This window comes from Thunnus maccoyii, chromosome 14 (assembly GCF_910596095.1).
Source record: "Thunnus maccoyii chromosome 14, fThuMac1.1, whole genome shotgun sequence".
NCBI classification, from domain to species: domain Eukaryota; kingdom Metazoa; phylum Chordata; class Actinopteri; order Scombriformes; family Scombridae; genus Thunnus; species Thunnus maccoyii.
This window is the reverse complement of record NC_056546.1, coordinates 28,806,933-28,820,101: the sequence shown is the minus strand read 5'-3', so window position 1 is coordinate 28,820,101 and position 13,169 is coordinate 28,806,933. Positions and strand designations below refer to the sequence as shown.

General features: G+C 40.3%; 1 protein-coding gene across 7 annotated transcripts in view; it reads left to right on the top strand.

Annotated features, from left to right (window-relative positions):
- Window positions 1-11,639, top strand: part of birc6 (baculoviral IAP repeat containing 6) — a 125,895-nt gene extending 114,256 nt beyond the window's left edge. For all 7 annotated transcript variants that reach the window (XM_042432631.1, XM_042432636.1, XM_042432637.1 and 4 more), the window contains exons 72-73: window positions 8,157-8,291; window positions 10,311-11,639. In XM_042432631.1, the coding sequence (XP_042288565.1) occupies window positions 8,157-8,291; window positions 10,311-10,490 (315 nt within the window). In that variant the 3' untranslated portion in view covers window positions 10,491-11,639. The remainder of the gene's footprint in view (window positions 1-8,156; window positions 8,292-10,310) is intronic.
- The last annotated feature ends 1,530 nt before the right edge of the window (window positions 11,640-13,169 follow it).

The following is a 13,169-nucleotide window of genomic DNA, read 5'->3' as shown; positions in this document are numbered from 1 at the left end:
TGTTATGTTTCTGTTTCATTCCAATTGCTTTAAATACCATGCAATTTTCAGAACTTCAAGCATGCTATAGTGTGCTAGATTTTTGACTTGGAAAGACATGAAACTTAACCGAGTTAAATAATCTATCACAGTGAGCATCTTGCCTAGTAATGCATTCTGATTTTAGAAATCTGCAATGCGTATCTACACAGTCACTTTCACAAAAATAGCATGTGGATTTATCACGTGTTAATGAATTAAGCAGAGCCGCAGGTTTTCAGATGCATTATAGTTGTCCATATTTTATTCAGGATATGTATAAAATGTTCTGAGTTGGATTATTTGTGTGAGGTACCTTATTCTCTCCATGCATCCACAGCCAGTGCTGCTAATATTTCTGTGGGATCTGTAAGTGAAATACGATAAATCTATCTGGTCTCTGCACAGCAGGCAATGCTGGGATTTTTTTTTTTTTTTTTTTAAAAACTGGGTCCATGACATCACTGAGCCAGTCTGTGAAATGGACCGTTGGACCGAGAGATATTGAGGGGACATAGTAGTTCTTGGCAATGCCACCCGGCTGAGCAATCTCACACATACGCACACAGAAATTCAATTAAGCTTGGTGAGATACTCCCATGTGCTTTTCTCACCACTGGCCTTTTAACGCCTTTAAGCCTTTAGCTGAGACAAACATGGACACAGAGGAAAACAACCAGCCATGAACCAAATAGATTTAATAGTTGCCTTTTTCTCGCTGATAACCATTCAAAACCATTTAGACATAAAGAATTCTGCTTTTTTTTAATGCAGTCCGAGGTTGTGGCTCTCATTTTAGTCTATATTTTCTCAAATGCATTTGCTGGGTGTTTATATGAATGAGTCAGTAAATGAAAAAAACTTTTTTTAATAAATCACCTATTATAAGCACATCTCTAGAACTTAAGATTGCCTCTTTAATTGTATTTTATGGTTTAATAAATTGATTGTATTTCTCATTAAAGAAGCTCATTAAAGGAGAAATGAATAACAGTGCTGCTCTGAGAGGGAAAGAAATGGCACCTTTACAAATCTCTAATATGTGTGTGCTGTAGCCGTTTTGGTAATGTGACAGCATTCAATTCAGACAGAGCTGTTTAGGAAGTGTAATGTTAAATGTAACATCCAGTCAAGTGAGATTTCCACTACAACTCATACAGAAAAAGAAACGTTCTGCAGATGTCATTCTCAATCAGAAGTCACAGTAGCGGTTTCTACGATCAGTTAACTCCACATTTTTACAATTGAAGAAATATGGTGATTTGAGTTGTTATTTCTGTAAGTCAACTTGCAACAAACTGAACAGCTACATCAAAATGGCCATTTTTGTGGGATTTTTTTCTGTCATTGTTATTCATGGATGTAGCCAGCTATCTGGCTATGTTGGAAGATGATGCCCTATTTTTAATCTCTGATTGGTTGATGAGCATAGCCGTCAATGAGCACAACAGAATCATTGAACATTTAGAGATGTGGGTTGTGATCCAGAGGTCAGGAACCAGGCTGCAAATAACTTCCTTTATGCCAGAATATTTTGAGTCAGAAATATTCCAACAGTCATTCACCAGGAACAATGAAGTCAACATCAGTGGGTGTTTTCCAAAGTGCTAAAGGCCTCCCACAGAGTACAAATAACCTATCAAACATCTCAAGCATACAGTCAGACAGTAGACTGTTCCTGAACAGTATGCGTGCCTGGTAGTACATCCAGTGTTTTTTTGGCTTACATCTGCTGTCCTTGGTGCTGAAGATGCAGCAATGTCTGCTGACGTGGTGGTCCCTACTGCAGCTGGGCTGATGCGTCTCGAGACTGACGCTGTCAAGTCTCTCACTTGCCTAAGCACATCCTGTCACTCCTGATAAGGCAGCACTTTAGCACTTTGAATCTTGACACTGAAATGTGGCAGTTTTATGAGTGGGAGTAAGAAGCATCCTCTCAATGACCCGTCTTGATGCTCAAGTACGGATATGTAGCGCATCTGCCAGGTCTCCATTTTTCGGCTCACAGAGTTGTTTCTGTTTGGAAACACAGTACATCATTATATGTACTGTCCCTCCAGGTCTTTGGAGGCTGTCTTCCAGAATGACTGAAAATCAATAGAGTTGCTCCACTTGTCCTAGACGATGCCCTCCATATGAACCATTTGGCCCCTGTCTTCTTGTAGCTGTCAGATTTCAGTGTACAGCTTCATCAGAAGCCTCCATATCAACCTTTGCTGTTCCAGCTGGTCTTTCGTGCTTGATGAATAACAGCAGGCTCTTAGCTGGCACCAGCTCCACTATTCTCTAACCCTGTCACCAGGCTCTTGCATTTATACATCATGTTGACCTCATTTTGAACACTGCTGCATCCTTATCACAGAAAATGTGTTTTAAAGCTGTGTTGACAATATGAGCTCAGCATGAGATTCAGTCGTAGTTTATGTAGGAGACAGAGTCCTCCTAAATATACTCATAGGATTCTTTTGTCTACTAATGCTTTATTTGGTTAGTTGTGAAAATTTCCTGTTTTCTTCACTCTGCTGTAAATGTCCACTGTAGTAATAATGTAACTGCAAAGCCACCAGTTATCACTGAGCTCTGCTGACTAATGGAAGTGTATATGTCACCTCATTGTGCTCATCTGACCACATATACATCATTTATATATATCAATTTCAGTTCAAGTCCACAATAATTTGGACATTTCAGTAAAAAGTCTGCGTTAATGGAAGAGATCTTTCTTGGTCAGTGTTGTTTTTTTTTTTTTTGTTTTTAACTATTCATCCTGACATCATATTTTCACACATTTGTAAGTCACCTACTTCTGGTGAGTTCAAATTTTCACTATTCTTTCCATAACACATTCTATCAACTGCTTGATGGTGTAGACCACACTTTGCTTAAGGATGGATCAGTCCGTTGGTCAGTTTATTGGGTTCTTGTTCCATCAGTGCATCATGACTTTCTGTCCAGAGCAAGATTTGGCTAGATTGCGATGAAATGTAGACCCTTACCCAACCATGTGCCATAGAGAGCCAGTAGTCCGCAAGGTTTCTTTCCATCCAATCACCTCAGCAGGTGAATTCACTGGTACGTTTTGTTCCTGTACCTGAAGGAGTGCCAAACAGTGGGTGGAGTCTTTGGTTGGAAGGAAAACTAACATACAGTTAGCTGTCCATGGCACATCGTTAGTCATTCTGTTATCTTTGCACGCAAGATTTAGTGGAATAAATTTCCATGAAATAAGCTGAATACATCCACGCTCCCTAAGGGATGCATTCTCAAGAATTGCGAAATCATCCATATGTTGAGTTTGAAAGTTCCTTCTTGACTTTGGAAATGGCAGTTTGGCAAAACAGTCTCAATTCAAGGTCTATCTAATAGTTTGCTCCAGAGTTTTCAAATGTATCACATCAGCTTCATCAGTGAGTGGAATTTGCACAGTTGTCTTCGAACTGTAGATGTTCAAACTTTTCTTTTTTTCTTAGCATTTTTGCAGTTTCCAGGGTTACAAATGAACTCTTAATTACAACCTTTAAGCCACCACAGACAGAAGTCCTAAAAGTGTTGAGGAAAAATTGAAAGCTTGATATGGCTGAAAGCTACAGAGCAAGCTAGTAAGTGGACCTTGAGTTGAGGTTGTGTTGTCCAAGTGTATTGGAAATTTTGGCCTCCTGCTGGGTTTTAGGCTTTTAGACATTCTCCTCCCTGTGACACCAAAATTGATACCTTTTCATATAACTTTCCATTTAGTATTTTTTTTTTACAGATTCCTTTCAATTTTGTGCTCTCAAATCTTATATGTCATCAAAGGTACATTTTTACATTTTTATTTGCTTTTATTTGCGTAGCAAATCATTTTTATCATCAGAACTCAAATGCACTCACATTGCAGTTCCATGGGTCCATGGTGATGATGCTAGTGTTTTTCTGCTCATATAATGGGTTAGGGTTAGTGGGATTGGTGGGATCCAATGGCGTGAACATCTTATTTTTGGTGTGTGTGAGAATCCAGTGTTTCACTTGCTATTTATGGAAGGAGAGCTCGAGAATGAAGTACAGCCTTGAATTATGCAGCAGCAGATTGTCAGGTGGAATTAAGGACAATGGGTCGCATGTTAAAATATGGATCTGTGTCTGTGTGTGTTTGTGTGTGTGTGAGAAAGAACGAGACTACACTTGTAAATGTGCTTGTTTGAGGTAAGGAAGGGCCTCACTGTGTGTGTAGTGTTAGCAAGTTGCGTGTTTATGTCTTATATTCACATCTGCCACTGACAGATGACATCCTTAACTAGCTCGGCATCATCTCAGGCATATAACACTCTCCCCCTCATGGTTCAGTTCCATAGGATGAGGGTCAATGTCACAGACCAGACCATTTGATTCATAGCCGGAGGAGAGGAATGGGTATATGACAGATCAGGCTGTGCGAGTCGCATTGGAGGTTGAATCCACTTCCATATATTCTTGGGCTGACGTCTGGAGGCCATGCTCATGTGGATTGAGAGCTGGACTCAATGAACTCTCCAAAGCTGCACAGAGGATATTGCTGCCTAACACGCTCAGTTTTATCTCTCAAGTAAATGTGTACAGAAACACTTTGAGTCTCACACAAAATCCTTCCCATTCACTGCGTATAGTATCACATCGTAACATTCTCTCACACACAGCACAAAGTGGTAGGAAGCTGTCCTGACAGGGAATTGGATTGTTCCGTTGAGTACTCTGTATCACTGCATTATTGATTGGTTTTAGAGAGACATCTCTGACTTGGTGAAACCAAGCAGTCCAATTCGAGTGTTACCTTTTCTTTAAGAGTGTGTATATGTGTGTGTGTGTGTGTGTGTGTGAAGTTGTAGCTGAGGGGGAGTAGCATCCTGGAGCCGGCAGTTCAGCAGATATCATAGTGGTGGCTGGTGGTTTGGAAAGGCTTCCAGCTTTATTAACCTTCATAGAAAGTAAGATAAAAACAAGGATTTTTGAATTTGATAAAACTGAACAATTGGGTCACAATAATCTACACACTAAGTCAGCTGGTCAATGTTTGATTAAGGTAATTGTAATTCAAGTAAATCCATTTACAGGCAGTGGTATCTAGCCATGCATATAGTTTCAGTTTTCTGTGCAGAGATATCAAAGATCCACACCTTAATATCATGTTTGTGTGTGGGGAACATGAGAGTCATGCGTCTTTAGAATACAATACATTTTTGATGTATTCAGTGACTTTACGAACCGATTAGTGATACTGAGTAGATTCATTCTAACATGACACATAATGTCCATGTTTTCCATTACACTTCCAGCAATAAGTCAATTATTTTTCTACTGATCAAATTATTGTTCCATGGTCTATTGATCTACTTCACCAAACTCAACTCAATTCACTTTAATATTTCACTGTCAGCATTAAGGTGGACAAAAAGTATATGCTTTCTCCAGCAACAATACCTGTCCTTAATTACTGTAAGCCAAATAACTTTCACTGGTGGCCTGACAAAACAAGGACTTCATCTACTGCTTGGAGGTATAAATATATAGAAATAATACCACATGAAAGGCCTCAGAGTATGTGTGTACCTGTACATTTCTACCTGTACTTTAGATGTTTACTTTGGTACAATACCATACATTAACCTCACCTACATGTTCTGGACTTGTCCCACCCTATCTCTGTTTTGGAAAGTCTGTCTTTGACTCACTCTCAGCCATCACATCTGTTAACATCCACCCCCTCACCCTTACTTGGCCTTGCTTGGTGTCCTACTCACTGATCATTCACTGCTGTCCTATTTCGTTGAACTTGTAGCTTTTCTCACATTGTTAGTGAGGTGTGTTATTCTGATGCACTGGAAGAGTCCTCATCCTCCCTCTCAAACCCACTGGATAAAAGATGCCCTATCCTTTGTGAAATTAGAATACATGAAACACTCCTTTCAAGACTCTAATGTAAAATTTTATAAAAATTTGGCAACCCTTCTTGAAATATGTCAGGTCTCCTCAGCTGGATGCTGTCCCCATTGGCTAAGCATCCCCCTGGTTGTATTGTTGATACTCCCTTAGTATCCACACAGCCTCTGCCGATGTTAACCTCAATCTCCAGAATGTTTTGTTTTATTTCATTTATTCGGTCATACATGCGAGGGTTTATGTATGTCTGTTTTTTGTGTCGAAAATTCTGCAAATAATAAATCATATATATAAAAAAGAAAGGATTTTCTGGTGTTGCTTGAGCTGAGGACATCAGAGTTGGAAATATTGATGGTCCAGTGTGGGAGTGGGTCAGAGCTGTGGTCAGGGTTAGTAGTGCAGGTATCTGAGGTCTCAGCACACTACTGATGGAATACAGAAAACCAAGAATAAGGAACTTTTTAATGGCTGCGTGATTCACTCCTGCCCTTGACCCTTCATGTTTCGAGTGTTTCAAGCCTTGGCTCTTCTTCCTCCCTCGGTTGCCCTGTGGAATAATGAGTGGACGGCATTACCTCAAAGGTCACTGAGTTTATCTGGCAGCCAGGCTCTCCATCAGAGGACCTCGTCTCTGACCGCACATATGAGCTAAATGTACTTGTGTGTACATTTCTCCATGTACCTTTTTGTGTGTGCGCGTGCATAAAGACATGTATTTCCTGAAAGGTCATTTGTCAAGACGCCCTAATCTGACGTTTGCTCCATGATCAGAGATGGTTTGCATATAGAGCTTCCTTCCATGCCATGATCGATGGCCATGTCCAAATATCAAAAGTCAAACAGCTGCCGGCCGTCACTACATGGATCCCCGGGGAAAACACCATATGACACAACTATATGTCTGAACATGTCTACGCATAATTTCAGGCATGTGCTTTTGTCTTTATGATTCTCATCATGGGTCGTACATGGACTTCCTGATTCTTCTCCATTGTCTTGGCCTCAAGGAAGCCATGTTTACCACAAATCAGTGACCTTGAAACGTTCCCTCTCAGCTGGGGACCGTCGCCCACTTCTCTGGATGGAAACTTGAGCAGCAGAGGGAGCGGGGGGGGGGGTTGGGCAGGAGGAACGATAGACAGAGGAAGGGACGGGGAAGTACCGAGAAAGATGGAACGAAGATTGAGAGAGAAGAGGGGGATGTAGAAGGAAGAGAGAGAGATTAAAGCGCTCCTCAATACCTCTCCGCCGCCTCTTTGCCTCTCCTCTCCTGATAAACAGCAAATCAACAGCCACCATAATACCTAATCCACTCCCTCTACCAGCAGAGCAGCAGTTACACACACATTCACCACGGTGCTCGCTGCATACTGATGCATTCGCCCCGGCGATTGTTGCTAGGAAGCCGTGCGGAGTGGCAGGAAAGCAGGGGACTTTGAGTGTAGATGATTGACATCATTCATTGAGCGGTGTCGTACGTATGTCGAAGTGTGACTTCAGCGCCCGCGGTAATGAACACCCTCTCAGTGGTGGAGAGATGAAGAGAGAAGTTGATGGTTTTCATTGTCAAAGATAAATTAGTATGCTGTGTATGGTGTGAGATTTATTACATACATTGTAGAGGGAGTGAATAGTGATAGAAGATATGAGCCCACCTGTGCTGTTACCATTTTTTCCATGTTCCCCCGGGTCACTCCACTTATTTATGCTGGTCTGAGCTGAGCTGCAGACAATGTTTTCTATAAACTAGCACACCTCTAACACATCTGCCAGGTAAACAACTTCTTCTACCGTGCTGTAGTTGAAGGGCGGGAGTGTTTTTCCCGCTGCCCACAGCTTGACTGCTCGCAGCTGTGTGACGGCTGGGCTCAGCTCAGCGCGACTAAAGGTCCCTTCACACTGTGCGGTTTTGAGCTGTGTGACAGGAAAGTTGACAATCATCAAAGAAATGTGGTAAAAAAAAAATCTTTGGTTGTAGATCCAAAACATATTTGACACAGATCGCAACCAAGATTTTATTCGACCCATGTATTTTCACGACTGTTCCGGTGTCACAGCGTAAAGGCGCTTTAAAGCCTACTAGAGGATGGCCCATGTTCACACACTCATTGCCCATTCATACTGGTAATAGGAATAAAAAAAATATATGTAAATAAACTATATTATTTTATTGAGCATCTTGTTCTGACAGTGCTTAAAGACTCCTTTTGTTCTAAAACTCATCATGTCATGTCGTGTGTTTGCAGGTGATCCACAAACATTTCTACTTGAAGCGGACGGAGATCATGTCGCAGTGTGAGGAGTGGATCGCTGACATCCAGCAGTACAGCAGTGACAAGAGGGTCGGCCGCACCATGTCCCATCACGCTGCTGCACTAAAGGTAGTGTCATAAAATGTACCTAATGTATTAAAAAATAACTTCCGCGCTCGCTTGTGTGCATGTTTCACATGTAAATCCGAGCTTTACTGTGATAAATGAAGCCAGCTTTTTTGTTTCAATGCTGATTAATGAATGAGCTTCATGCAGAAAGCCGACAGTAAGCAGGTTACTTCAGTGCATGTAGCCACAGTGTGTGTCTGAGCCCTCGTGTGCTGCTAATAAACAGTGAATTAGCTCCAGGGGACAGCGGACTCTCGACAGGCCGCCTTAATTCACATCCCCAGCCCACTTTCCCTCTGCAACACACACACACACAGGAGCTCATAATATACACAGATACTCACACTGGAGCACAATAACCAACAGCCACAAATTGTGAGTGTGTCTGGTCTCTCTGGCAGCTCTACTCTCCTCTCCCTCTGGCAGTAAATAAACACAATTAATCCCCACTGTAAATTATCCAGCCTGAGCACAGCCAGCTGTTGTCTCACAGCTGCAGGCCACTGAACAGGACACTCTAGGTTCTGGTCATTCAGCTTCCAATTTCTGCCAAATCTTTGTAAGAGCCTAAAGGATGTTTAAATCCCCCATTCTCTTTCATTTTCTTCATTCAGTGTTGTGTGCCAGCACAAGATGCTTTTTAAACAATAATCCTGCTCTGTTTTGTTTGCTGACTTGATTCCCTCGAGTTAGAAATAGATCTCATTAATTGGAGATATTTAAATTGAGAGTGACACCCAGAGGTTCTGGAGGGATGAACAACATTGTTTTTTTTTTTTCAAAAGCTATTCCATTATTTGGTGTTGTGATGATGGTGGAGGACAGTGCTGTCTGACATGTCACTCCAAAATCTCCCATCTGTGTTGAGTTGTGTTGAGTCTGTGACTGTAAGGTCCTAGCATTAAACCATTCACTCACCTGTATGGAAGCATTCTGTTTAATTTGCTACTTAAAAGCTTTTCCTTTTATTGATGTTCTGTTTGTTTCTATATTTCCAACTGTATATATTTAATTATGGATGATGGGTGATTTTTAAGTTTATGAATCTCTTAAAGGATAAATCTAGTAATCAACATCCCAAACAATCAATCAATTTATTGTATTAACAAGTATTGTGTGTGTATCTTAGAGCTCCATAACTATTAAAAACTTGTCAATGAGTTTAGTGCTGCAACAATTAACTGATTATTTTGTGTTAATTACAACAACTTTAATAATCAATTCATTTTTAAGTCACTTATTTAAACAAAATCCCCCAAAATCAGTGGAAACACTGTTTTACTGTGTGTACAGTTGTTATTTGTATAGTCATGTCATCACTAAAGCACAAAGTCCAGTGCATGTTAACTAACCTGTGTCAAAATGTAGTGTTAACATCTTTCATTATTTCAGTTTATTTTGCACTGACATGATGAACTTTGAGCTGAATTCACTTTTGTTGACCACAGCTTGAACTGAAAGATGGATTAAAAGTAACAAACTACTGCTAGCAACATTAGCATTGTAGCTTGTAGGATGTCTTGTGAAGTGTCACTGTGAGTTTTTAAATGGTAACTAAACACCAACCAACACTGAATGCACAGCACAAGCCCTTTGTTTTTCCACTCTAATGTGAACTTTACACACACACTGTAGTTTAGTTTGATTCGGTCCCACACACACCATCCTGTTACCAGAAAAACTCACTACAGCACCAAATGTGGATTCATCCACCGCTAAAAATAGTCCCCAACAAATTCACTATTTGTTTGAGTAATGTTTGATTAAAACTACAGCTGTTTTAGGAAATTACTGAGCCTTTTTTAAATGTCTTGATATGCTTGTGTGTAAGTAGGAACCAGTGGGTTTGGAGCTGAGAGTCACAGACAGGGTGGGGAAGTCAGAAAGTATTGAGAGGGGAACTCTTTTAATGGGATTTGTCGACAAAAAACCTGCTAAATTGGCCAAGTATTGCTTAAATGTTTGATCTAATGCTAAGCCTGACCTGTGTGTGTGTGTGTGTGTGTGTTGTCCCTGCAGAGACACACGGCTCAGCTCAGAGAGGAGCTTCTGAAGCTGCCCTGCCCCGACGGTCTGGAGCCCGACGGCGACGAGTTCTCAGAGAAGAGCGCCGCCCTCATCCTCAAAGATCTACCCAGTCAGGATGCAGAGAAGCCCGGCGGCAGCCAGGACAGCCACTGCAGCGAGGGCCAGCTATGAGTCCCCGCCCCCCCCGACACAACTCCCCCCTTCCCCCTTCCTCCTCCTTCTCCTTCTCCTCCTCCTCCTCCTCCTCCTCCTCCTCCCAGCATCTCCAACCCCTCCCCCTCCTCCTCTTCATGATGATTATTACTCTCAAAAAGACTCAATGGCTTCAGAGCACAAGCCACCACTTTGTCAATATTTGTATGTAAAGATCTAATAGCAGAATAGCAGAAAACGAGGGGACGTGGGGAACCAGAACGCCATGAGACGAACTCTGAACTATGCTACGCCCTTATTGAAAACAGTCGACAAAAACTTTTATTTACCTGTAAAAGAGTGTAAACATTTTGTGCTTTTTTCCAATTGTGAAATAACCACTGATTGGTATGTTATTAAACTTGTTTATGTATACATAATGGCAGAGGAAAATTACAGATTATATAAGGGAAACTACCTTTAGAGAAGAATGTTTACTGAATGTTAATTTCCTTTTTTTTTTTTTTTTTTCTTTTTGACTGTTAGAGCGAGAACAGTTGTAACCAAGGATATATTGGTCATTCTTTAAGGATACTATTTAAAAAAGAGAGAGAGAGAGAAAAAGAAAACACGTAACAGAATCTGAGATAAACCCCCCTCTCTGGTCATCCGTTGCTTCATTTGATTTCTCTAGGATCATATCCACTTCAATAAAGGCTGATGGACATTCTTAATGCTATGTTATCCCTTTTACAGGCTCCAAATTAAAAAGCACCATGATCTGGATAAACATTTGTTGCCTCTCAGAACTTCTCCATGACATGACTGTAGATCGTAAGACTGTGTCAGATCCACATGGGAAAATGTAATTTTGAAGGCTTGTGCATGTGTATGTGTGTTTTCTGTGCGTGTGCAACAATCCCCAGTGAGATACAAAGCTGTGATGTGCCTTTGATCTACACCATACCACCAAATACTCCAACAGAGTACCTTTACTGATTTCTTTGCTATTTCTACAAAATTAAGAATTCTGCTCCGTCTGACATAAAAAAAAAAAAACTGCTTTGATCTTTTTTTATTATGTTGAACTCCAGTGAACAAAAAAAAAAATGCACTTTCTATTTTACTCACTCCTTAGAACAGTCACATACTCCTTTTTGCTAGGACATTAAATGGAGCTTGAAAGTATGGATTGATTGTGCGAATGCTTCTTTCTGCGTTTTAACAGGATGTCAGCGCTCTCGCCTGAACCAGGAGAGAAAGCCATGGAGAGCCAACCACACTGAACACCTGAGCAAAGATTGCAGTTACATTAGCTGTCAGTGTTGTTCGTCAGATGGGGAGGACGCCAGTAAACACTGTTGGTCAAAGAAAAAAAAAACTACACTTGTCTATAATATCCATCTGTCATGTTCAGAGCATTCTAGTTATTTTGTGTTTTGGGGTGTATGCATCTGCTTTTTCTACTACTTCAGTAAGAAAGTAAAAAACCCTAAAAACATGGCTTCAAATCTGAAGTATTTCTCTTATGACATCATTATTTATTAAGAGTTTAAAAGTCAAATCTAATCTCTTGTGTGGATGTAGGATGATCAGGTTTGATTTACAGCAACCAAACAACTGTCATCACATTCAGATTCAAGTGTCACTAAATCCCAGAGGGTGTACAGATGTAAGTGACATCGCCTTTTTTTTTTTTTTTTTTTAAGATTTACTTCAAACCAGTAAAAAATAGAACCCAAAGAAAAAAAATCTGTGAAATAACCAAAACTTTGACAGAAAATATACAATACTGTGTTCATGTTGGACCAGAAGTCAAGTTTCACATACAAGAAATGTTTTTTGGTGCATAGCAATGAAAAAATAGAAGGTAAGAGAAAAACAATTAACTAAACAAAGTGAGAAAAATACAACTATCACAAACCACAGCTGGTATAAATACATAGATACAATTTTACAATGAAGAATAAGTAGAAATACAGTCTATGTGAAGAGAGCTGTTGAGTTTAAAAAGTAATGTACAGGATGTTGACTGGGAAGGTGCAAATGTTCACAATAATCAGTACAATTAATGTGCAAGTGTAGTAATACAAAGAATACAAAGAGTTGCATGAGAGATGTGCAATATGAGATTATAGATTTCACATTAATATAACGTGTAGTGTTCATGGGTGGGATAGAGTCTATGTCAGTGGGGGTTCCTGGGTTCCTTCTTGATGAGGCTGCAGATTGCCATCACCCCGACAGGAAAAAAACATAGAGAATGGACTCAAATATTGCAGTTCTGTGGAAAAACATGGATGACTGCACCAAAAATGCTCAAAAAAGTATCCACTATCACTAACTGTGACAGAGCAGTTTCAGAAGTTGGGAAGAACTCTGTAAGTGGTTTCATCTGAAACACAATTTGCAATTTGACAACATAATGACACTGATGAATGAAAATTTATATTACATTTACTTGAATATTTCAATTTCACCACATTTCAAAGGAAACTGGACTATTTTGCATTTCCTGAAGGAAAATGCATCTGAGTGCTGGGACCTGCTGCAGCCACTGGTGGAGCGTGTATCGATTATATCGATAATAAATGAATTACGCTCTTCAGAGAAAAAAAAAAATCTGCTAAATGAGCTGCACAGCTTGATGATAATAATGTTTATGGCACAGTGTGTGTGAGAGTTAGGTGGTAAAGATTTTGCGATAATATTTTCTGT